Source organism: Papaver somniferum, chromosome 7 (assembly GCF_003573695.1).
Source record: "Papaver somniferum cultivar HN1 chromosome 7, ASM357369v1, whole genome shotgun sequence".
Lineage (NCBI taxonomy): Eukaryota > Viridiplantae > Streptophyta > Magnoliopsida > Ranunculales > Papaveraceae > Papaver > Papaver somniferum.
Window position 1 is genome coordinate 8,702,111 of NC_039364.1, and position 27,435 is coordinate 8,729,545.

At 36.4% G+C, this 27,435-nt stretch overlaps 1 protein-coding gene, 2 non-coding genes and 1 pseudogene across 3 annotated transcripts; 2 read left to right on the forward strand and 2 right to left on the reverse strand.

The window, feature by feature from the left end:
• The first annotated feature begins 8,286 nt into the window (after nucleotides 1-8,286).
• On the forward strand, nucleotides 8,287-8,358 carry TRNAK-UUU. Its single transcript has one exon. It is a non-coding gene; the product is annotated as a tRNA-Lys (tRNA).
• A 12,761-nt stretch (nucleotides 8,359-21,119) lies between these two features.
• TRNAK-UUU lies at nucleotides 21,120-21,191 on the forward strand. Its single transcript has one exon. It is a non-coding gene; the product is annotated as a tRNA-Lys (tRNA).
• Nucleotides 21,192-21,432: 241 nt separating this feature from the next.
• On the reverse strand, nucleotides 21,433-23,543 carry LOC113294020 (annotated as a pseudogene).
• Nucleotides 23,544-25,379: 1,836 nt separating this feature from the next.
• LOC113294021 (disease resistance protein RGA2-like) lies at nucleotides 25,380-25,706 on the reverse strand. Its single transcript, XM_026542451.1, has one exon. It carries the CDS (start codon nucleotides 25,704-25,706, stop codon nucleotides 25,380-25,382), a length of 327 nt encoding a protein of 108 aa, XP_026398236.1.
• Between the last annotated feature and the right edge of the window lie 1,729 nt (nucleotides 25,707-27,435).

The window sequence follows — 27,435 nt, forward strand, 5'->3', positions numbered from 1 at the left end:
GCATGGCAGCGAGCATGTATTCTTAGTTGAACTCGGGCTGAAGTTATCCTTGCATCATCATCCTGTCGAGATATACCGGCAACAACCCAAACTCGATACAACTTCATTCTCATTTCCATCCACATCTCATCATCTCTGCCAACCGTCACAGCTATGTACGATCGTCAACAACATCACAGAGACGTCCATCCTTCAGTTCAATGGAAGCAACAACCAACTTCCGTCATACACTACAGCCATTAGTTCCTTCCCCTGACTGCTGCCAACACTACTCCCATCTTCATTGATGTTGATCGACGGCCGTAACTCCAATCCAGTTTTCCAACTCCGACAGAAACCCAATGTTCTTCCCAAACTCCCATACAAAACCGAGCATACCAATAAATATCAGTAGCTTCTCCTTCCATAGAGAACAATAAGAGAGCTATTGTTACTCGACCTGATGACAGCAATGGCGTAAGATAGATTCAGTGCATCGATGGGTTATGGAGTTGTGCTGCTGCCATCATCAAAAGGTGATGGAGTTTGCTTTGAAGAAGATTCTCGTGATAGTGAATTAGTGATGATGGAGTAGTTGTTTCTCGAGTATGGACTGTTGTGAATGACTCGAGATGGATCATTGAGCTGATCAGAAGAATCATAGCAGGAAGGAGTTCGAGTAAAAGAAGAACAGGGTCTGTTATTAGTGTTATATGACTTATTAATAAGGTAGATGGGTTTACGGGTTGTACCCGCGGGTTTACGGGTCGGGACTGGTTAACCCGTTTACTCACAAGCCGATATTTCTCCAACCCGAACTCGGCTTGTTTTGAAACAAGCCGAGCCGGGTTCGGGTTTTCACGGGTCGGGCACGGGCTAACCCGCGGGTTTTGGCTTGTTTGCCAGCTCTATTCACGACAAACAAGTGCATAACATAATTCCAATTAAGGAATAGGATCCTTTCTCAAGATTTCACCACGCATCTGCTCAAAACTTTCATCTAACCCAGCAAGGAAGATATGCACCCTTAGACGCTGAATTGATTTTCGGTAGGTTTCAATATCTGTATTCTCCATAACCACTTTATCACGGTGATCCAACTCTCCAAAGATTTCACTTAGATCTCCGTAATAAATAGAGAGTGCTCTGCCATTTTGTTTTGAAGAAAATGCTCGTTGATTGATAGTAAATACCCGTAGTTCATCATCTCCATCATAAAAGGCTTTAGATAGTGTTTCCCAAATACCTCGAGCAGTAGGTAATCGAATATGTCTCTTCATGATTTCTGGTGACATGGACATCAACAACCATCTCTTGACTTTTTGATTATCTATGTACCACTTTTCATATCCCTCGTCTTCTTCAGTAGGTCTTTTTGTCTTACCTAGAACAAAAGAACTTTTTTCTTTCTCAGCGATATGCATCTCCATGATTTGTGACCATAAATCATAGTTGGTTTCATCAAGAATAATTCATGCCTTGAATGCTGCACCTTCAGATTGAACAATAATGGGGCAGATTTGTTAGATGTTTCCATCTTCTGTTTATGTTTTAGTTTTCCGGATCTCTCATATAGCTCTGAATCATTTCCCATGATTCAAGAACCCTAGCTCTGAAATACCAAGTTCAAAGATAAAGATATAAAAGATTCTCTTATTATTTAGGTTACTCAATTGGTTACACAACTTATAGTATATATAGAGTTTAATATTTTCAGTATAGGAAAGACCTATAAACTAGGAAATATATTAAATAAGGTGAGTATCTATCCTAAAAATAGAATGCAACACATCCTTCCACTTCCTCTCCACCTGCACGCACCAATAACACCAAAAGTTAATTCATTGATGTGATAAGAGCTAAGAAAAAGGTAAAACCAAGAAATAAAAATATCAAGAGTATACATACGAGGGTATGTTTTACGGGGTAATTATAATAGCAGTTGGTAGAAGCAGAATCAATGCTTAGGGAATTCCTCATGGTTCTCACTCGGCGGAGGTGGAGACGGAGACGACTCCTACGGAATGAAATCTACGGAACATACAGGTAGGGCTGCACATGGGCGGGTATGGGCGGGTATAAGCTAAAACCAACCTCGCACCCATAGACTGCGGGTTTTTTTTTTCATAACCAACCCCGCACCCACAAACAGCGGGCGGGTTTTGTTACCCGCCCGCTACGGGTTGGGCGGGTATGGGTTTAAACGGGTTTAAACCCGCTTTATATTCAAGTATTTAGAGTAACTTCTATTCTCCTTGATTAAGGGAGAAAAAAAAACCAAAACCCCCCAAAATATTCATATCTAGGAAGTTCACAGATGAAGATTAAGTGTTGAATCTGTTGATTTTTCGATTGTTGTCGATTTCTGGTGAAGATTCGAAGTTGTTGTTGTCGATTTCTGGTGAAGATTTCTGGTAATTGTCGTTCGTAGGTGAAGAAGGAGAACTGAGGAGGAAGAAGAGGAGAGGCCGAACAGAGAGAAGAGTGTAGAAAGTGAATGAGGGTTATCAGTTATCCTATCTACTAGTATTAGGGTTTCATAATGGACGACTAGGATTAGTTTTATCTAATGGTATATAATCTGCGGGTTTTTTGGGCGGGTATTAGATTAAACCAACCTCGCACCCACAGACAGCGGTTTTTTTTTCATAACCAACCCCGCACCCACAACGGGCGGGTATGGATTAAAAACCCACGGATTTAGCGGATACGGGTGGGTTTGGGTATCGTGGGCGGGTCTTGTGCAGCCCTACATACAGGGGAACATAAAATTATACATTCGTAACTCAGACCCAAACAACATTGATCTACACACTTTTGATAACATTCTGAGAAGGAATTTGCTGGAGGACTGCTATTCCCTATGGAGGTTCCCATCAACAACAACAACATTACAACAATGAATTTGAGGCTTTTCACTTCCATTTTTAACTGTGAATCCCTCTCTCTCTAATAAGTTTCTCCTCGTGGCTCTTGTAAATATCATGGCTCTCTAGAGGGGAATTTGTACTAAACTCTAAAGTGCGTTTACACGGCATTTTTGGACAATTCTATTAGATTTTTATTATCATAATTACGGTGCGGCTAAGATGTGGTCGGGCCACATACTTCCCTCTTAAAAATAATGACACGTCGTATAAAGTAGGAAAAAACTTGGAAAACAGTTTTATTACGTAACTTTTTAACTTTTTTTTTTAACTTCCTACTTTTCTCGAAAAACAGAACAATTAAGGGGATCTGGAGGGGCAGGTTTTTTTTAGTTAAATATGTGTCAAAAAATAAAAAAGGTCACATCGTAGCCGGGGTGCTATAATTAAATTATCATTAAATACTCTAAATTGACTTAATTAATCATGGAATCTATAACTTTCATGGTATCTATTTTTGGTAAATTTCATTTAATGATTCCCAATAATGTTGCACATGGTCTGGTACGGCCCGGTTTTCTTATGGAACCGATCCCTGTACCTGGTGTTTACCGGTACCTCATTTTGAGGACCTGTAGCTGGACTTGTACCAGTACCTGTAAGACCAGTCAGGTACAAGACCGGTATCGGGTTCTTACCTGAAAAACATTAAAAAAATACTAGAACAACATTTTCATAAGTTCAACCTTCAACATTACATGCTTAAGTTCAACATTTCCATAAGTTCATTTTATTACATACTTAAGTTCAATTATCAACATTACAAAATACTAAAAAGTGAAAATAATATTTTCATAAGTCTGTCTACGACAAGAAAGGAATATATGCTATATTTGGAAACATAAAATATCTTCTTCACATTTACTGGGATGTGGGTATATCAGCCTTGTCAGTGGAGTTTAGTGACTTAGGAGTGATATACTAGTATATATTGGACATAAGAGACATCGCAATATGTTCCAACATTAATTCATCATGTTGATTCGCAGGTTGATTGGTTTTTGCCTGCACCTGTGAGTCGAAACAAAACACATCAAATTGACATAATCTGGTAAACACCAAGTAGAGGGGAAGCAAATACACAAGGATCCAGAGAAATACAAGAGCAATACAAGATATAAAAAACTAAAGAGCAATACAAAATATAAAAAGGTCTATGTGTTTCACATGATAGCAGATTTACGAGATATTGTAACAATGATATGATTCGAGTCTTAGGACCTTCTAAAGAAATGAATGCACAACAGATTACTTTTGACCATATATCATACGTTATGTCTCAGTAAAACATTGAAGGAACAAAAGTTAAAAAAAGACTACCAACCTTCCATTTCTCCGTTTGGATTTACAATGAACTTCAAGTTTTCAGGGGAGATTCAATTATGACTACAACATGCATAAAAAAGATAACCAAGAAAGTAAGTACCAATACAAGAAAACAAACAAAAACAAAAACAAAAAAAAAAAACTAATATGTTACCTGTCGCATCTTCACCATCATCATCAGGTATATAATCACATATAAGATCAAGAACAATGGGTTTTTGTAAGAAGCTTTGTGTACAGAGCAATGCCTCAACTGTCTATGTCGATAAAGAAGCTCTCCATGGATTAAGCGCACCTTCCCAGTGCTAAAAGCTGATTCAGAGGAAATTGAAGACACGGGCATGGCTAATATATCTCTTGCCATATACGAAAGTACCTTATACCTGTTTGCATTATCCGGCCACCAAGCCAATATGTCAAACTGGTCATCTTGATCTACTTCACGCATTCCACAATCTATCACATCTGTCAAGTACCTATCTAACTCTGTTATTTTTGCTTCTTCAACACAACTTGGGTTGTCCCAATGATGTCTCTTCCTTGATTGAATTCTTGCCTTCAAACCTTGAGATTGCACGCTAACTGAATTGGAAACCACCGGAGCATCACTATATGACCCCTCCTCATGATTTGAATACACTGACCTATACTTTTCAAAGAGTTCCTGAAATTCTAATTTCACCTTTCTCATAATTCTTTGAACCTCCAACGAATTGTTCTCAAACAAACAGTTAACAGTAAATTCCAGCCCCTTTTGTTTCTCTATTGGATCCAACAGATGAGCAAAAAACATAACATAATTCATTCTTTCATACACACCCCAATACTTATGGTACTTAGCAAACATAAGACGAGACATACGTGCAATAAAGGGATCTGATGCTACATTATTTTTAAATTCAATTAATTGTTCATGGATGAGTACCAATTGCAATAAGAAAGTATGAGTAGTGACTTGTGTAGAAGCAGAAAAACTGACAGTTGCATCGAAGAATACCTTTAAACACTTCACAAGACCTCTAGCATATTTCTAATCTTCTTTATAAGGAGCATGTGTCTGTTTCTTCTTATTCTTCTTTGCCTTGTTCTTGCATGTTGGATCTAACTCCTCAACCACTTCATCACTAGCTATAGCTTCATCAATATCAACATCACTGGGTAAAACAGATTCCTTGTGTTGCTCAAAAATAAACTTCTCTTGAAAGTCCTTATCAATCTGTGCTAACATTGCAAAAACTTTTTTATATCTTTCAGAAGCATCTAACATCAAGTAAGTGGTATTCCATCAGGTGTACACATCTAAAGTCAGTGCTTTCTTGTAATCTACCTTTGCTAGGGAAGCACATTGTTTAAATTTTTCATACCTAGAAGGAGAAATAAGAACATATTTACAAATGAGCTTATCCTTTTAAACGATTCATTAAAGAGACGTACTGCATCTTTTATGATAAGAGCAAGAACATGGGCTGCACACCTCACCTGATAACAAATAATCAAGGAAAATTAGTCAGTTATAGAGTTCACAATGAAAAGAAGAAAAAAAAATGAGATAAAGAGATAACGGGTTTTCATGTTTCATTCATGAGAACAAATGCACAATGAAAGAAGAAAAAAATTGAGAATCTTACACGTAAATATTTAACTCAAATTGGTGATCCTGTCCAGCTAGCAACAACTTGTCTCAGCTGAATCATAACTATTTTTTTGGCGCTGACATTGTCTAGAGTGATATCAAATACATCTTCTAGACCGCAATCCTTCAAACAATCCACCAGCTTCTCACTGATTGCATTACCTGTGTGACCTTCAATTTGACAAAACATGAGTATTCTCTTATGTATTTTCCATTTTTGATCAATGTAGTGAACGGTTACACAAATATAATTAAAATTATTTGGTGATGTCCATGTGTCCGTTTTCAAAGATACGCTCTGCTTAGATGTCAAGAAGTAAGTTTTTAGGTTATTCTTATCTTCTACATAGATCTTTAACATATCCATATAAATTGTCATACGTCCTGAAACCTTGAACCTAGGATTTGCCTCTTGCATAATTGCCACAAAGCCTGACCCTTCTACTTTTAAAAAAGCTATTTCATCCTTAATTATCCACTCAACAAGACGCCTTCTTAACCTATCATAACTGTAAGTATGAGTAATAAGTTTACCATCCTGACCTGGTTTTGGGGTTGGCATCAAAAGAGATTGTTGTCCCTTATCTTTCTTCTTTTTAGGATTTCTTGGACATCTATCCAAATGCTTTCGTAATCCAGAAGTGTCATTTATGTCATTGTGTGTAGCATATGTTTTGTGGCAATGATGACATTCGGTTTGAGTTTCATTTATCCTAGTCATTTCCAACCAAACTTCAGATCTCACTTTGTCGTGCTTCTTTTTGCTATCACCAACTTCAACTGCTTCAGCTGTACTTGTTGGGGTTTTAGTTTCATCTTCATTTGTGTGAGATGAAGCTTGAGAGGATGATCCAACCTCTGTGTGTTGATTTGTACTTGTAGTTGGAGTTGAAGTTGCATTTAAAGTTGGAGTTGCATTTGGTATGGTCATCTAACAAACATTAATACATTATAAACAGAAACACAATGTTAGATTGAGATAATACAAATAATACCTAATTATATAAGGAAAAACACTAACTGTCAGAAAGCAAGAACATACATTAAGTCAGTAACTGAATTGGCATGCTTCCCATAAATACAAATCTCGAAACACAAACATTACTTCAACGAAACTCACTCTAACTACCACCACTACCACCAAACTGAGTAATTAACAAGATAAGCAAATATAAAACAATCAAAATGATGATTATAATCCATCCGATGACCTCAAAAATCATACAAAGAATAATCCTTATTTGTTTCTCCTTTTCACACTTTTGTTACTCCAAAAGTGCTTCCAATGAGACATACACATACAAAGAATATATTCTTTTAACTACAAGAACTTTGAACTTCAACAGTGCACAAGCCCCTGTTAATTTTTTATATTTATTTTTTAAATCAAATCATACTCATAATCTTTTATAATTCCAAAATCAAACCATCATGACACCACACAGTCACACTCATGTGTACTCATCAAGTTTCTGAATAAGAAAAAATGACTCATCTATTGAAACATTGAACAGGGAAGAAACTTTTCAACAACTCAACAAATCTTAAATCAAATCATACCCATAATATGAAAACTCCAATAATCAAATCTATAATCATCCATGAGACGAATGAAGAATAAGTAAAGTATCGGTGACAGATTGATTGAGAGACGAACAAATCGAAGTATCAGTGATAGATTGATAGACGAAGGATAAATTGGTAACCTCGGCACTTCTCCTGTTTGAGTATGAAGTATAAACACTAGGGTTAGTTGATTAGTCAAGCGATACTGTTAAAAAATTAAAATCGTTTCCAATTTCTAGGGTTTGGTTTTAAAACAGAAACAAAAAGGAAATCGAAACGATTAGAGAATCGATTTACCTTTTGTGTAGTAACTAGTAACTACTAACTAGTAAGACTTAATAATGATGGTGATTGGTGAGTGAAGTTCAGAGAAATTAGATGAAGATGAACGGCAGTAGGCTGCTCTTTAGAGAAAAAAAAAACGAAAAAGAAAAATGAGAGTAAAAGAGTTACTCGGAGATTAGATAATAGGATTCTCTAAACCTAAGATGGACGGATAGGATTAAAAATAATTAAGATCTCAACGGTTGATATTAACCGGTTCTTTCGGTCCGGTTCCTGCCGGTACTGCCCCCAGAACCAGTGCTTGTACCGGTATACTCCGGTTCCTAATTTTCAATCCCGATCCCTGTACCGTTTACTCCGCTACCGGTTCGGTTTCGATCCGGTTCTTTCGATTCCAGTCCGGTACAGGGACTAGTGACCGGTTCTTGTGCAGCCTTAATTCCCAATGCTGCGAAATTCAGATAATGTAAGGGATAGATAGATATTACCGTAGCCAGAAGTGAAATTTACTGCTTTAAGAGGAAAATAAAGTTCAAGTGCAAATTCCAGGAACTGTTGAACAAAGAAACAGCCGACTTAGCTCAGTGGTAGAGCGCGTGACTTTTAATCCCGTGGTCAAGGGTTCGATCCCCTTAGTCGGCGTTTTAAAAAATATTTTTTTGTTTTTTGTTCAACTTTTTGTTTAACTCGACTAAACCTGAAGATCAAAACAACTGCATTCTTGGTAATAACATCAAATTACCAAAACAAACTGAAAATTCATTCACACTCAAACCAATGTCAACATAGTGAAATTTCTGAAAATTAATCAAATAAAACTCAACTCCATCTGAAAATTAATCAAATAATCTTCTTAGTTTGGTGCAGCGAAGAAAATTTCAGCATTTGTAATGGAAACGCTTCTAGGTTTCTGGGTACTAGCCTTTACTCTTATTTCCAGTTTGCGCTTACCATTAAATCCGATGATCTGAGTACAACCGCTACCACGGATAACATATGTAACCTGGTAGGATGAATCACATGAAATCCAGGCGAGCACATCATTGTTTCTGACAAGATCAGCACCAACTCCAACCTGTTCAACCGCCGTGACATCCAGGGTGCTTCTGAGAAGTTCAAAGCCATCCCTTTTCGATCTTCCTAACTAGGCTTAATAATCCTAATGCTCTTTAGGCTTCCAACAAGCTCCTTAACCTTGTCTTCTTCCAAATCCCAAGCTCCAACAAACTCAGTAATAAATCCAGTGAATATAGCAGTAGCACCAGTTGGGGCATATTCGCTGAATACATCAGCTTTTTTGGCCTTTTCAGGTATCACCCATCACCAGAATAAGAAGTTTGGTGTCTTCATTTTCACCTCTTGGACTGCAATCACATTCTCCTCCTCAGCTTCATAAAGGATTAATATCGGCAGTACCGCCTCCTGGAAGAACACAAGCAACCTTGGCAGAATCAAAATAGCTAGGCATATTGCCAAACCATTCTTCTGAAGAGCAATCATTGAGTCCACCATCACCTCCAAACACAGACTTCGACAGTTTGAGTGTCAAATCAATCTCCATTACAAAACAAAAAACTCAGAAATAAAATCAGAAGTATATATTGCTCGGCAAAAAGAAAAAGAAGAAGAATGGGTATGAAAGTACGCAGAAAAAGATCAAGTTGTAGGCTATATTTATAGGCTTATATATTTTCCAAGCTTCTCCAAGGAATTAAGGATGTAGCAGAGCGTTCATGAACGTTCTTTGGAGTTCTGAACATTAAGCAGATTTCTCTTTTCACCTTTAGGAATTAAAATCCGGAAAGGGAAACTTTGAGATAATCAACCAAATCTTAATCCAGTTCTGGATAACTATAAAAATGATAGTGTTTTAGCAGGTTACATATATCACAGAAAGAGTTAATCTAGGACAAGAATTCCTAACCTTGTGTAACCCGTGTTCACCTCCAATTTCAAGAGTTCACTGCTTTCTATAAAAATGAAAGTGTTTTAGCAGGTTACATATAATGCCGACAGCAGCAGGTTCACAGAAAGGTCCTTATCCAATTTCAAGAGTTCACTGCTTTCTATCTCCTTGAACTGACTCCATTTTCTTTGTATCTTCTTCCACTAATTCTTTCAACGAAACCAAGGTGTTCTTGTGAGGATACATTCTACAAAACCGCTCTTCAAACTCCACAATCGTGTTCGAGGTTAAATCTTTTGTGTCATAAACGTTAAGGTTGAAACTTTCATGAGTTAAAACACCGTCACTCTTTGTAACGGCTAATAATTCACTGCTGTCAACCCTAAACTCTTTACTCCAAGCCAATGACAAATGTTCCTCTTGCTCTTTCAGGCCAATATTGTCATTCTTCGATCTTAATAGCCATATGTCCCAATATTGGGCTCCTCCGACAACTAGATAAACAGCAAAAAACAAATAACCATCCAGAACCCCGATTTTATTATATATCCAAAGATTATACTGTGGCAAAGGAGGTGGTGAAAGATTTTCACAAAACTTTTCCTCGAAGGTTACGATCGTTCCTAATCGACTACCCATCCAATAAACTGCTTCATTGAAAAAGATAGGTTGTTGCAAAGAATGTGGGTCGAATTCAGAAGGGAACTTTCCAAGGATTCTCCATCCATTTCCACTGCCTAAAGTGTATATGCGTAATTGTACAAACTTGGCCCTCCTCATTATTCCCATATCTTTGTACTCATTGGTTGAAGAAACATAACCAAATGCGTACATGCAACAAACACATTGGTGATATATATCTGTTTTAATGTCAGGAAGCATAACATAATCTTCGGTGATGGGATTACAGATACAAATAGGTTCTTCTCCGAAAGATTGCGATCCAGCAAAACAGATTATACCATTAATCGAGCCAAGAAATCTAATACCACCAGTAATTGGATTGGTAAAATTAACCCTTGTAATCTTCTCAATGGGTGTTGTTGACTGATCATGGTTGACATTATATTCAAACTAACGAAATTTCGGAACACTATTTGCATTATTCGCATCAGTCAAAGCAAGAAATCCCAACTTACCAGTATCAGAAGGATGATTAAGATGATGATGGAAGTGGATCTTGGAGAAGGAAGGATGACGAGAAACAAGTTTGTTCCAAGTTTTGCAGACCGATTTGCATTCCATAATTGATTCGGTGGGTACCCTACTTAAGATGTCTACTGTGATCTCAGAAGGAAGAATCTTGAAATAATCCATTGAAATAAGGATTTGCAGAAATCTAGGGTTTAAAGATTGAAAATTTGGGGGATTTTTCGGTTTCTAGAGAGTGTAAAGCTGAAATGAAATGGCGAGATGTAGGTTAGTGGGATTTTTAGCTTCCCCTCGGAGGCCCAAATCAACAATTAGGGTGCCTATATAGATGTAGCTTGTACGTTCTCATTTAGCTTGTAGGGTGCCAACCTAAACATTTCACGGGTGACCAGACCAGACCTCTATCTCCCTTGTAACAAGAAGAAAAGAAAAAAAAAATGAAAAAAACGAGCCTATCAAGGACATGAGCAAAATGCACGTTATGAAAATTAGCAGGATCATAACGAAATTCTCATAGAGATACTTCATAACTAAAAGAGAACATATCAACTTTATTTCGATGATTTCACATAGTCGAAACTTAGAACCATCAAGGAGTTTATAAAGATACAAGATAACTCCTACAATACTCCTCACAAAATTTGGAAACTAAGCACGAGTTCAATTAAGAACTCTCCCCCATAAAATGTCATTCCTAAAGGAACAACAAGAGCGACCTTACTTTTACAAGAAAAGAAGGATTTCTTTGGACATTAACAAAAATCATGAAATATGAATTTGTATCCAGAAAACTCAATTAAATTAACCAGAAGGAACCTCAATGATTAATTTAATCGGAAATGTTCAACATAAGAAAACTTACGGAGCCATACAGTACTTTCACATAGAAGTGGATCAGGGAAATATCAATACTGCGGAATATTCAAAGATTCCTTCTATTTTTCATCAATATTTGCATAATGATACCATAGACTTAATCTTTGACATCAAAGTTCATTCTATCTTCCATCAATATTTGCATAATGACATAATAGATTTAACTTTTGACATATATGGGACAATCATAGTTCTCGGACGTAAACATATATATCAAACAACATAAATTTGCAATATATGAAACCAATAAAGATTAATATTGAAAAATCATTTTTCGAATAAACTTTAGAATTTAAATAAATAAATCTAATAATATTGCAAGATGAAAATCGTTGGCAATAGCTATGTGTAATCACAATAATTGTTATTCCAAACCCTAGTTATCCTTATCAAAAACAAGAATAAATTCTCATAAGAAATTTCCTAGATATTAAAACCTCTGAAAAAAATTTATCGTCCCCGAACTCCTTGTCGTCAACATCCATTGGAACATAAGGTTCATCAAGAAATGAGCCAATTCCAACAAACCTTCTTGACTGATGCAGAACCAGGGCCTTCTGAATTTCAAGAGTTCTTAAAACTATAGCCTTTATTTGTTGAATCTCTTTCCTTGTTTCCTTCAACTCTTCAAGAACACCAGAAAACTTCTAAAGATTAGAGGGGATATCCCTTGGTTTCTTCATATTCTTCATTTTTCTCTTTAAAGTTGTATAGGAATGAGATTCATCTTTTTCCTTCATGATTGATGGTTTAACAATCACATTAATATCTTTTCCATCAGCAGACATGATGCTTGGAGTCTCCATTCCAACGATGGGATTGTGTGAATACACAAGACAGACTCTACAAGCAGTCTTGTGATAAAAAGAGTTTTCAAGGAAGTAAAAATGAATGTAAGGTTACGAAAACTTTATACGGGTAAAAGGATTCACACACGACCAATTCACATCCCAAAAAAGCTGAATTTTTGAATGTAACCCTCTTTCAATAATCAAAAATGGAAATCCTTTTCAATATCAATTTCTGATATGAAAAGATCAACAGATTCCAGAAAACCAAAAGAAAAAATCAAAAACAAAAAAAATTCTTTTCTTAAAGCCTGAACAATGCACAAATCTTGTCTCTTTGACCAGGCACACGAGACAAGATGTACTTTCAACACAGTTAAGTTGTGTTGGGGTGAACAATAATTTGTCCTCCATTCAATTCTTGTATGGAATTTTGAATACCCTTTTTCACACAATGTTTAGACCTTGTTCTTTTCCGGAGAGGTCTAATCAATTCTTTAGAAATTAACTTTTTCAGAAGAATTGAGTTTACTTAGCTCAGATGAATTTGACTTCTGAACAAGTTTGAGCTTGTTTGCTAATCGATTTTCTCTCCGTTGAAGTTTGTTAACATATCTTATTTTATGTTTGTACTTGAAACACTTAGAGATTCATGACCTCTAAAAGTACAATAACAACATATAAATGTGGAGGACGGTTTAGACACCATAGTTGAGCATGCTGCTAAACAAAATGAGGTACCTGAAACATGTGAAATAGAATTTTCAGTAGACATGGAAAAATCCATTTTATCCTCCATAGTGGTTGACGAAGTTTTTCCAAGAAGAATATCAAGATTGATGTACGTATTGTTACAATTATCAAAATCAATATTTTCACCAAGAAGTGCAACACTTGATTTTACATCTTCATTTGAATCATAGTGATCAGATATTTCATCAAGAGTTGCAGCAAGACCTTTATTCCTAGTGTATTTTCCACGAATTGGACACTCATTAGCAAAATGACCAAAACCTTTAAACTTAAAACACTATGACATATCCTCGTCATCAGTATCAACTGTGTCCCTGTTTTTAGGTGGAGCACGGTCATGAGGCTTGACTGATGACCAGGGTTTATCTCTGATGAACTGTTTACTTCTCTTCAAAAGAAGATATCTAAACTGTCTTGTGATCAGTGAAACTGAGTTGTCAAGATCTTCATCCGATGAATCAGTCTTAATAGGATCAACAACACAGTTTCCAACACTTTTACTTTTGTCAAGCAATTTAATGTTTTTCTGTTCTTTGAAAGCAATATCCTTCCTAGATTTGGATGTATGCTCATGATCAAATATATTTAACTTCCCAACCTGAGTGTTTCTTCATAATGTATTAAGGTTAATTCCTTCAACAATGGCATGTTTCTTAGAATCGTATTTTGCTAGCAACAATATGAGAATTTTCATCATAATGTCCTTTTCAGGGATAGTCTTACCTAATGCAAAAGATTCATTAACAATTTCAGACACTTTGTGATTAAACTCATCAAATGAATCTTCATCATCCATACGAAGATTTTCCCAATCAGAATTTAGGTTTTGAAGCCTAGCTTCTTTCTCAGAGGAATTTCCTTTCAATTCAGTTTCTAAGATATCCTAGGATTCTTTAAACTTAATGCACCTAGTCACATGGTGTTGAAGATCTGGGGTAATGGCATATTTGATAGCATTCAACCCGTCCGAATTTTCCTTTGTAACGAGAATCTCGGCAGGATCATATGCACCAATATACTTTGGGACAGTTACATCGCATTCTATAACAACCGGAGGATCATAGACATTAACTACACCAACCTTATGATTGAAATCACGCGCTTGAAGTAAGGCACTCATAACAATTTTCCACCATAAGTAATTCGAGCCATCAAAGACTAGTGGTACGTTTATAGAGATAGTGTTTCTGTCCATAGAGTCAGATTGCTATAAACACAGACTTATGAGGTCTTACACGTGTTTGCCTGCTCTGAAACCAATTGAAAAAGCGTGCGTACAACAGCCACACCAAATATTTCGTTTCGTCAATCATTATGGACTAAATCCAATATATTTCCAAGAGAATCGACCAGACAATCAGACTCAATCAATGGAAATACATCCAAGAGTTATATCTCTGTTTCTCAATGTAATCAGCAAATCAAACAGATAGAATCCACGAGCCTGATTGTTATGAGAAACAACTTGAATGGTACCAAAGACCAATGTTCAAGTGTCAATCAATTTATATCAACAACCAAAGGTTGGATTATCTAATTGATTGATCTACGCATAACTTGTGATATTTCAATTATATAGAAAATATAATGCGAAAAATAAATAACACAAACACCAGAATTTTATTTAGGAGGAAACCGAAAATGCAGAAAAACCCCGGGACCTAGTCCAGATTTGAACACCACACTGTATCAAGCCTCTACAGACTCTAGACTACTACAAGTTAACTTCGGACTGGAATGTAGTTGAGCCATAATCAATCTCACACTGATCAAGGTACAGTCGCGTTCCTTACACCTCTGAATCTCAGCAGGACTTTACGCACTTGATTCCCTTAGCTGATCTCACCCACAATTAAGAGTTGCTACGACCCAAAGTCGAAGACTTGATAAACAAATCTGTCTCACATAGAGAAGTCTACTGAATACATAAATTTGTCTGCCGCAGAAATACCTACGAGTTTTTGTTCCTTCTTTTGATAAATCAAGGTTAATAGGAACCAATTATTGCACTAGCCTTATATTCCCGAAGAACATCCTAGTAATATCAATCACCTCACTATAATCTTAATCATATGGAAGCGAAACAAGATATTGTGGAATCACAAACGATGAGACGAAGATGTTTGTGATTAATTTTTATCTTACCTGTCGGAGGTCAAATGTCAAGAAAATCTTAGACAAGATATTACTCACGATAAAACAAAGTAAGATCAAAACATGAAACTACAGAGAAAATAGTTGGTTCTGGCTTCATAATCCCAATGAAGTCTTTAAGTCGTTATTCTATAATGGTTTTAGAAAAACCTAGGTTAAAGGAGAATGGACTCTAGTTGCAACTAGTATCACACAGGTGGTGTGGTGATTCGGTTTCCCAGTTGCTAGAGTTCTCCCTTATATAGTCTTAAAATCAGGGTTTGCAATCAATGTTACCTTGTTAACAAAGCATTCAATATTCACCGTTAGATGAAGAACTTAGCTTGTTACACACAAATGAAACATACCTTCATTTATATGGATAACGATACCTGAACGTGTACACTTTGTTGGCTCAATAGTAGTTAACCTAAGTTATCCATATGAACAATTTCATATTAACCTTGTTCATCTTAACCACAACTAGTTCAAATGATTCAAATGAAACTAGTAATAGAGTTGTTCAATCATTTATATTCTCATAGAAGTATACAAGACACAATTGAAGCAAAATCAATTTTCAATCACTCGAATCGATTCAAGAACATGTTAGCCACAGTTTGCAAAGATTGTATTCCTTACTATATAAATGTATTTGTTCATGAACAACCGATTTTAGAACTTAACCTACTAAAGTATGCAAACGGATACGGATACTTAGAGTTCTGGACTTGGTCTGTCCGCCAGTATGCGAATGGGTACGCATACTATCGTTCACGACTGAACTCAGTTAACTTAGTATGCAAACGGGTATGCATACCAAAATCCCGGACCTGAACTATTACGCCAGTACGCATACGGGTATCCATACTAAGTTTTCGGAGTTCAACTGATAAACCAGTACGCATACGGGTATGCATACTAAGTTCCCGGACTTGGAATAACTTGCAACAGTTAGCATACAAGTACGCATACTATGGTATATCTAATAAATGGCTAAAAGTTCTAAACTCCCATTTTAATCATTGAAACATTCTTTGAAGACGTGAATAACTGTCTTACACAAACTATTAGTTTTAAAGCAATTTTTCAAGTGATCAAACGATCAATACGAAACATTCCGAGTCTACATCAAATGACTGTCTCACACAAATCATATAAGATGTTACCAGGTGATTTTCACATGATCATATTTTGACTTTCATCAAGAATATAAGATGAACTTGGTTAAAGAAAAAGCTTACTAACACATATTTCGAGAATTATTTAAGCGAGTTAAACTCATCTCGAAATATCAAATGTGTATAAAGTAAAGTCTATATAGCTATAAGACTTTTGTCTCAGTAGGAGATAGAATATAAATAGAATTTTGAGTGATAGATGAGTTCAAGTCTCCACATACATTTTGTTGATGAAGTTCCACAAGTAAAGTCTATATAGCTATAAGACTTTTGTCTCAGTAGTTATTCGTCTTCAATAGATGAACGTCGTGAAGTCTAAAGTTCAATTACACATTCTATCCTAATCCGAGACATAGATATAAGTAGACTAGAAATCAAAACTTATAGTTTTGACAACTAAAATTGACAAACAAGCTTGAGATATAAACACTTGTGATTTCGGATGAGCAGTGTTCTGACACAATCTACCTCATCAAGTATGGTAAAAATCATTTCTTGCATTGCATTGCCAATCCAGATGATATGAGTTACCATAATGTCGCAATGACCTCGCAATTAGATGATATGAGCGGCAAGGTGATGGACCACTAACGCTTCAAGTCATTGTGGCTGCCGAGGTACCCTTCTCCGTACCTTGATCAAGGATCAAGCACGTAATTTAGTTCATCAACATCGGGACTAGAAACTAAAGCCAACTCGCGTTGCAATGCCAAAACCAAGCAAATCCTATTTCGTATAAGACAAAGGATATCTTTTAAAAATGATGCGCAAGAGTGTGCATCATTGACCTTTCATTCGTTTTGCACCATGATGTTGCACTAATCTTAGTTTTGCAACGCTGCAATGTTGATTCCTAAGCTCGTGGCATAATGATGCTTTCACATCATATATGTTTTACCTGCTAACCTTTGAAGCTTACCGGTGCATCTCTGGCTCCGCTATATGCACCTTCAACCAAAGCCCGTTTCATATACATATATCTTACTGACATTTTATCTGAAACTCTCGTTGGAACAGGTTGTAGTGAAGTGGAAGATCTAAGTTAGGAAGAAATAATAGGAGATGATAATGGCGAAAAAGAAGCAGAATTGAGTGAATGAAGAGATAAACCAAGAACATCGGCCATTGATGGAGCTGGAAAAAAAATCAGAAACTTTATGGATAAACCCTTGTTGAAAATCGTTAATTTCTTGTGAAAATCTCCATCAAGTGTTCAATGAAACTCCATTAAAATCCTGAATTTTTTCCTAAAAAATGGAAAGCTGATTCTATTTCTGATATTTCTTTGTTTGGACTGAGATATGTGTGGTGTGGTGGATCCCGTGAAGATTCAGAAGGTCAAAAAATTTATGTATGTAACCTGGATGAAACCGATTTGAAACCTGAATCGGTTTAGAGAGTTTTCATGGGTATTCTGAGGCACAACCCATGGCTAAGGGCCAAGGGATTAGAACTTTTTTTAATGAAAGGCCCAACTTATTAAAGGAGTCGGTGGATTTTTCCCTGCATGCGATCAACGATTGATATTCAAACTGGTATATATGGCTTGTAAAATTTTATTTTAGATCACAATGATTCTATCTTTAAGCCCAATTTAATCAAGGAGAATCTCGTGAGGGGATTGGACGAACTAGAAAAAAACTCTCTAGCATTGGGTTTATAAATGTAGAGATCTGGGTCATGTTCTCTATCTTAACAAATTATTCCAGGGATGAGAAGCATATTCATTTAGATCAAGATAGTGATTTAGGACGGAAACATATTTTCACACGATGTATTTTGATTCACATAATAAATTTAGGACTATAAAATAGGTATTGAGCCAAAACTTGAGTTTGAATTTATAAAGAAAAATTTCCATCATAATGCAAACTATTGACCGTTTTTTTAGGCAGAAAAATCTGGATCACTTAGAGCATCTCCAATAGAGGGTGAAATTTTTTTTTTTTTTTGACACATAGAATTTTAGACCCTCATTTAAATTAAACTATTAATTTTCTCCTACTTGGCTACTTTGATATTATGGCTCTTGTGAATGTCATGGCTCTTTAGAGGAGAATTTATACTAAACTCCAACGTGTGTTCACGCGGCATTCCAAGAGAATTTCAACGAATTTCTTGTTAAGTTTGTCTTATTAATAGACAATTCCATTAAAAAGTTTCAACCATAATTAAATTATCATTAAATACTCTAAATTGACTGAATTAATCATGGAATCTTTAAATTTTATGGTATCTATTTTTGGTAATTTTCATTTAATGATTCCCAATGGTGCCAAATTCAGATAGGAAAATTTCTTGTTTGGTCCTAGGCCCATATAGTTATTTATAGTAGGGTCCAACCGGATTTTTTTTTCATCCGGAGGTCCAAAATTAATTAAAACATGGAAATGTCCATAATGCCCATTACTACCAAATGTGTGTGTCTACACTGCTTACAAATTTGAGTACATATCTGGTACACTGCTTAAAAATTCGAGTACATATTTGCTACACTGCTTACAAATTTGAGTACATATCTGTCGCACTGCTTAGAAATCTGAGTACATATCTGTCGTATTGCTTACAAATCCGATTATATATCTGAATGCTTACAAATTCGAGTACATATTTACTGCACTGCTTCCAGGTAGAGTACAAATCTGTAAGAATCAATGATAAATAAATTAGAAAACGTATTACATCACATACATTGTAGGATCATACAAATTAAATAAATTAATCAATGATCAAAGAAGTAGCAAAATTGTGAATAAAACAAAATTAGAAAAAGTTTATATCAGTTTGACATATACGTACTGCGGAATCATGAACTAAAAACTGAACTTCATGTCAAAGAAGTGGCCAAACTCAATTGCATGACAAGAATAGGTGACAGAACTATGAAAAATAAGAGTATCGAAACATATATTATAGTATTTTGTATATGTACTGACGGATAAGACTAAAAAATGAGACAAAGCACATCCAAAATAACATTTCCTATCAGTATGCGACATATGTACTGAAGATTCATGAACAACAAATCAACTGCATGACAAGAATAGGTAATAGATCTATGAAAAATAAGAGGATCGAAACAAATATTACAGTATTTCGTATATGTACTGACGGATAAGACTAAAAAATGTGACAACTAATCACAAAATCCTTTCATGGCAATTCAATTCCACCTTCCAAACAGGAAACGGGATTGACACTAATTTAAGTTTCAAATCATGTCTTTCGATCCAAAATTTCGATATTTAACAATTTCATTATGAATTCTTCCAGGAAGGAAATTACAGATTAATTCAAGACAGCAAAGGATCGAATTAGTCGAAAAAAAGTCTGTTCTCAATACAAGTTTGATTAGGCTTGTCAACTAACCTACATTTCATCTAGTTAAAACTACCTTAATTAATCTCTAAAATGCGAACAATACACAAAAAAAACCACTGATTCAAGTAAATCTGTAGAACATAAAACAATAACAACAAATCAAATCAAGCCACAAAATCCATGAAGCTGAAATAATAAAAAAGGAATACGAGAATCCAAAATGCAATACAGGTTCAGAGATTTTAGACTAAAAATTCTTGGTTGAATTACTCCAAAGTAAGTGTGTCCTCTTTCATTTGATTAGTCCAGTAGCCTAAATTTCATCTTTCTTGGTTAAAAGTTAAACCCAAGAATTTGAACAAAACACAAACAAATCATGAATTAACAACAAATTTAGAATTACGCAGACTAATAACAACAAATCAAATTAAGACACAAATCAATGAAGCTGAAAAGAGAGATTTAGGGTTCATATTAGGACTTACCCGTTTAAGATCCAGGCGAGTCTTAGTATTAAACTGAAGCTCAAACTGAGCACCAGACAACCGCTGCCTCTTCAACCAAAAATACTTATTCTGCAATTCGCCTGGTGATACTTTAATAACCTGATATTGACTCTTAATTCTCATCTCAAATTGTTCTCTTGATTTCTTATCAATATGTGGTGATCTGTTTACTGTATACACTTTCCTTCTTTCAGGTAATCTAATCAAACCTTTCGATGCTGATGATGATGAATCAGATGGCGATGAGAATGCCTGAGTTTTCACAATAAGCTTTTGAGATTGAGGTGATGATGAGGAGGATGTAATCAAAGATCGGTGAAATCTGAAGAGATTCACTAGGGTTTTCGATGGATTTTTTGTTGCCATTTTGTGATTTAGGGTTTGAGAAATCGGGGATCTGAAAAGATTTCTTGATTTCTCTCTCTACACAAATGAAGAGAAGATAGAGAATGAAAAGAAAAAAACGTCAATATCCGTTTTTATATAGTGCGGGGTGTTTTGGGAATTATGATAATACGTCACATGTGTCCGCACGTGTATATGACCTAGGCTTAAAAAATTAGGTCCAATTTCATATTTTCTTTTAATTATGGACCTATGCTTACTGGGCTTTAATGGGTGGACCTGCCACTAACTAGTATCACCAAACTAGTAGCTATAGGTAATTCCTACATTCAGATAATGTAAGGGATAGATAGATATTACCGTAGCCAGAAGTGAAATTTACTGCTTTAAGAGGAAAATAAAGTTCAAGTGTAAATTCCAGGAACTGTTGATGAAAGAAACAGCCGACTTAGCTCAGTGGTAGAGCGCGTGACTTTTAATCCCGTGGTCAAGGGTTCGATCCCCTTAGTCGGCGTTTTAATTTTTTTATATATTTTTATTTCTTTTTCAACTTTTTGGTTTACACAAACTAAACCTGAAGATCAAAACAACTGCATTCGATGTGATTTTATTTCAATTTTTGTGAATTTTAATGTTAGATTTAAATATATTTTTATATAAAATTAATCAAATAAAACTCCATCTTAAAAAATGGAAAAGACTAAATAAAACTAAAGAAAAATTGCTGCAGAATAGTGGAAATCCTCATAATCTTCTTAGTTTAGTGCAGGGAAGAAAATTTCAGCATTTTTAATGGAAACGCTTCTAGGTTTCTGGGTACTACCCTTTACTCTTATTTCCAGTTTGCGCTTACCATTAAATCCGATGATCTGAGTACAACCGCTACCACGGATAACATATGTAACCTGGTAGGCTGAATCACATGAAATCCAGGCGAGCACATCATTGATCCTGCATCAATTTCTGACAAGATCAGCACCAACTCCAACCTGTTCAACCGCCGTTCTTGAACATCGACATCCAGGGTGCTTCCGAGCTGTTCAAAGCCATCTCTTTTCGATCTTCCTCGCTAGGATCAGGCATCTTAAAAACCATCCTACACCTTAATAATCCCAATGCTCTTTTGGCTTCCAACAAGCTCCTTAACGTTGTCTTCTTCCAAATCCCAAGCTCGGCCAACAAACTCAGTTGTAAATCCAGTGAATATACCGTTAGCACCAGTTGGGGCATATTCGCTGAATCCATCAGCTCTTTGGCCTTTTGAGGTATCACCCATCACCAGAATAACAAGTTTGGGTATGCAGCATCATGTAGTTGTAATTTCCCAGGTTATGATACCTTTAGTTTAAAAACTTGGGCTGTACTCATATGACATCTACAGTAATTTTGATTTTTTTTTTTCTTTCTTGGTGTTTGCTTGTCCAAATATGGTAACTAGGATCGTTGATTTGGTTCTAAAGGGGTGAACGCCAAAGGTGATCCGCTCTCTCCTATGCTTTATAGTCTTGCCATGGAAGGATTCGCTCGGTCAAAGGAAATAGAAACTATCTTTTTCTCACTTACGTTACGTACACTGATGATACTATATATATTGTTCTTGGACAGTAAATGGGAGGAGATACATTTTGTTTTTAGTGCTCTTAAAGGCTTTTTGAACTAACACCTTAAATACAAAGAGGTTGATGGGGGCCATGGGGCAGAGAGACAGGTGTATGTATGGTTGATGATCTGCGTATATATATACCATTTGGGACTTGGAGCAGCAACAGAACTCCTAACAGCGGTCAAAGCCTCCAATTCCAATCCCCTGCGTCGCCTCTTGGGCTCGCCAGAAGAGGGAACAGCTAAGGCATCAATCTGCGAAATAACAAGCTCAATGTAATCAATTGATAAGTGGGATACATGGCAACACACAAAATACGATTCCAGTATTTTCAATAGATGGGTTGAGTGGGACGAAGTACATAAGATGACAATTTGGACGAGGTAAAGATACCTCAGCAGGAGGAGGTGGAACAAGATGATCACGCCTTTTCCATCCCTTGGATGATTCAGAAGGAGGTTGCTTGACGAGAGGAATATTATCCTGCGAAGGATAGAGGGTTAGAATCCAAAGTTGTCACACCAAAAGGGAGTAAGGGGCGAAATGGCTACCTGTTTCAGAGCAGAAGACTCAATAGCAACATCCCTTTCCTTGTGGTCTTTGAGTAGACCAGCAACATGCATCTCGTACTGAATCAAAAGAACAAGGGATGAGAACCGATAAAGTCAAAGGCAAAACGTAGGTTTAAGAAAAGAAATGGTACCTCGGCTGGCACGGACCAGCGAAGCTTCCAGGGATCGCAACCAGAGAGATGATGATGTTTTGGAAGAGGACCCGTTCTAGGAATCCCCTTTTCGTCGACACCCCAGACCAAAGGCCCCCCTACCACCAAAGGGAAAGTCGTCAAGTCTTCGTCTTTCTCCAATTTGAGAGGGTTCACGCTTAAAGGAAGAGTTTTGGACGAGGACGAGGAAGTCTTCTGGAGGAGCTCAATGCCCCACTCCTGATGCTCCTAGTGCTTATAAACCTCTCGGAGTAATTAGCCGCGAAAGAGTCCGCGTTGTAGTCGCGAGGATTGAATTCCTCAGCTCTTGTCGGCGAAATGCCGTTTTCTGAGCAAATTGCAAACTCGCTGGAAATGCGAATTACATTCCCACAAAGCTGAAAGACCCCACACTGAAGCTTGTTCAAAATCTCGAGAAAAATGGGGTTAGAAGGATTATAAAGAGGAAAGGACAACCCATCTCTTACCTGACCAACAGTGATGATTATCTTGTTGGCTAACCAAGTATCAGACTGAATCCACTGGTAGTTCAGCTCCATGTTTTGAGTAGCAGATACAGGAGGACTCGCGGAAGAATCAACATCAGGGGTTAAAGATAAACATATCTTTTGGAAATCACCCGGGAATTCCTCGAAGGTTTTGAGTGTGTTAGATGTTGAGACATTATTTCAAGCCATAGCGATGAAGTAAAAGTAAGAAAGTACGAGGAACGAAGGGAAACGATGAAGGGGAAGAACATGAGTAAAAGAAGTAATAGCTTGGGTTTACTAGAAGAGAAGGAAGAAGAAACCCAAAACTAAGGCTGAAGAGAGATATTTATAGTGAGCGGAGAATTACCGGTAAAGCAAGTTGGTCGACACGTTCGAGGAAACTTGACCGGTAACAATCGGTTGCCAAAAGAACGTGGTCGCGTGAAAACCGGAACACGGAGAACGTGGCAGCCAGGGAATCTCAACCGATTCTTATTCCATTGTCGTATAATTCGAACGAAATAAGAAAAGGCAAAATGTAGGTACACAAAATAGGCTCGCCACGTGGCCTCACAGGAAGGCACGAAATAGGTCTGATGAATCTCAGTCAAAGATCCCAGTCAGTGACTTGTCAACTCAAATGTCAGAGTCATCTCTCCATGACATAAAGCACGAAGAAGAGGCATCCTATGACGAAATAACTTATAGGAAGAATTTAAGCTACGGAGGATCAGTTGGAGTGCTCGGCAAGATACCGATCACGAACTATAGATAAGCGAAATAAGCTTACTTGGCCGGGAAGATAATCTGTGAAGTAAATAAATTATCGGACAAGAAAAGAGACAGCTGTCCCGACAAGCACCCAAAGTTGTCAGCGAAAGAAAGGGGAAAACTTTATGGAAAATGGTCTGGGCGAGATACAAAGCACCCCCACGAGAACGTGGCAAGGTAAAATGAGCCGTACATACACCACTAGGAAAAAATGGTCTATAAATAGAGGTCCCTGGACAATGTATGAGGGAGGGGAGAGAGAAGGAAGAGCCTAGCTTAGAGAGTGAAATTAGGGTCTCCTTATACTTGAGAGTCTGTATCTTCACTATTTTGAGTGACTAATTAATAAAGATTTTCTTATCTATTATTCTCGTCATGTCTTAGATCTGTGTTGTGTTCTACTTGGGTGTGCTACTGGATTCTGAGTAGTTACAAATGTTTTTCCCAATCTTGATCAAATTTAGGGTCTTTCCTGCTTCTTCCGGACCAAAAGCAATATTCTCCAACATAGTTCAACAGTCGTCCTTGGACAATTCAACCAAACTATACCTGTTCAAAGGTTAGTAAATATAAATAATTTATCACTGGTACATGCAACAAACAACAAAAGTATGCTAATTATAACTGCTAACAAGGAAAGTATAACGTCAAGTCAACCAAGATCAATCATCTACCACAATAAAGAAGTGAGATTTTTCCTGCAAATATGTGAGACCTTGCCACACAGAATTTATTCCAAACTTTGTATTTCCCAATGTTATCCTTCCCAAAAACTGGTGTGCAAAATCCAGAAACAAATCATAACGAATATGATTGTATTTTTTCTTTTGATAAAAGACTTACCTATATAAGTAACTTATCGAGGATACAACTTCATTGCTTCGCGAGGTTAATTATGATAACTTTGCTTCCTTGTGCGCTGAGGAGCAACAGATCATTTAACATATCGTCCCACTCATTGTGATCATCGTTCCACTTGTCATCGAGCACTATCAGATATCGGTTATTCTGGAAATTCTCTTTGAGAATGTTCAACATGACATCCAAGTTTGGATATTCTTTTTTCTCCCCATTAATAGATTCCAAAAGCTGCTTAAAAACTTGGAAAGGGCTAGAGTTGTCGGATACACATACCTAAATTCGTTTTTCAAAATGTTTCTTTACACCATAATCGCTATAGATGATTTTAGTAAGTGCAGTTTTACCAACTCCTCCCATGGAAACAATAAGAATAATACGATAGAGTTGTTGATTTGCTGAGCTATCCAACAACAAATCTATTAGCCTTGACTTATCCTTTTCTCTTCCAACAAACATAGAAACATCTACAAGCGAATGAGTTTCTCTGTATTTTGAACTACTCTTATTATAACTACTCTCAGAAATATTCAAACTAAAATTGTCTTTATCCTTTGAAACTTGATCTAACAGTTGGTTAAGATCTTTGATCTTATGAACCATCTTGAAATTGAACCACAGAGGATTCGAGCATGAGAAGAAGTTTTTGAACTTGTTCCAGGAGCAGTCTTGCATTTCCAATTTATCCTTTAAAGCTTCATACTAAAATTCGTCCAGTATGTCTTCAGCTTCGTAGACAATATCTTTAAGATTTTCGAGCCACCGCTTGACTGTCTGTTTCTCTATTTGCTGTCTCTCCGCATCAGTTACTACAGCGTGAATGCTGCGCAAAGTTCTTTGAAGTTTTGACATTCTATCTCGGACACCCCAAACAAGAGAAATCTCATTTGAGGCAATGGCAACCAGCTTACCGATTAAAGCCTCGCTTAAAGCACTGACAAGAATTTCAGCCATTGTTATCTCTGACAAAAATATGAAGGAGAGAAATTTAATTCATCTTTATCTTTGGAACAGATGCAGTAATCTCAAGAATATTCTGGAGAAAGATGGATCTGAAAAGAAACTCAAAATTCTTACAGAGAATCAAATAGAGCGTGCACTATCCAAAATGAAGATTTTGAGAGACCTCTTGCTAACATCGGCTGTATTAATTGTGATCAACATTTCATCAGCATACCACTTAACTACAACCGGCTAATCAATTCAATTGTTCGACACCTACACTAAAATTAGCTTCTAGTCTCTCCGATATCATTATTGGTGTAGAGATTGTCCAGTTGTGCTTTACTATTTATTAACACCGCTTAATTGGGTGCCCTGGAAAACATTTGGGGGCCTGCCGAATTAATACCCACTCCATTTATCGTAGAGTTCCAATACGTAGTGAAAATATTATTTTGCCTTTTACTAATAATAAAACTTAAAATTCTATTCACCCTTAATCTTTTGATAAAAAAATCGGAATTTCTTCTCCTCCCTTCTCCCTCTCTCAATTATCTTCTCTTCCATTAACGACACGAAGAAAAAAAAAATAATTATAGTTAAATGGTCGTCAATCCGAAAATCCCTAAAGCCTAACGATTTTTAATATACATGTAGAAATTATGAAAAATCGTTAGGATATATGAGGAGGGAGATAACGACCCTAATTCTGGTTTTTCATTTTTTTTTGTTCTAGTTTAGAGTCGGTTGCCATAATATAGAAACATAGAAACAAATGACGATTCTTTGCCACCGACCACTTTTTAAAAATTAACGACTCTATGTACAAAACAAACAGCTTTCTGTCCTAAATATGGAAAGTGTCGTCAACTTAAGTCTTAAAGAGTCGTCATTTGCATGAACTTTTCTAATTCTTACTCATTTTTAGCGCTTCCGCTGGATGGAATCCTTCACTTTTGACGTGGAGCTGGTACTATGCAAACAAATTAAATACAATAAGCAGTTGAAGATCAGAAGCTTTGTCTATCTACTATCATTCTATCATTAGAAACAAATCATAAAAAAAAAACAAAGGCATGCATGATGAAACGTAGAAAAATTTAACCTCGACAAAGAAGAGAAAGCAAAAGACGGTGAATAGCGCCATCATCTTCAGAGTAGTGGCCATTATAGCTGCAAAGGCGATCAAAGTACATGGCAAGTGAAACATGGAACAAAGGCTCTTATAGAGAAAAATGCAGAGATTAATTAGAAGCTAAGTTCAAGAGTAACTTCAACAATAACATTTACGTGTACGAATAATGTGCATCCAAATAACCTTAAAGAACTGTGATGATTTTAATGCTTACTCACTTTTTTTCTAGTTATTATCATCAGAATTTTGCTACAA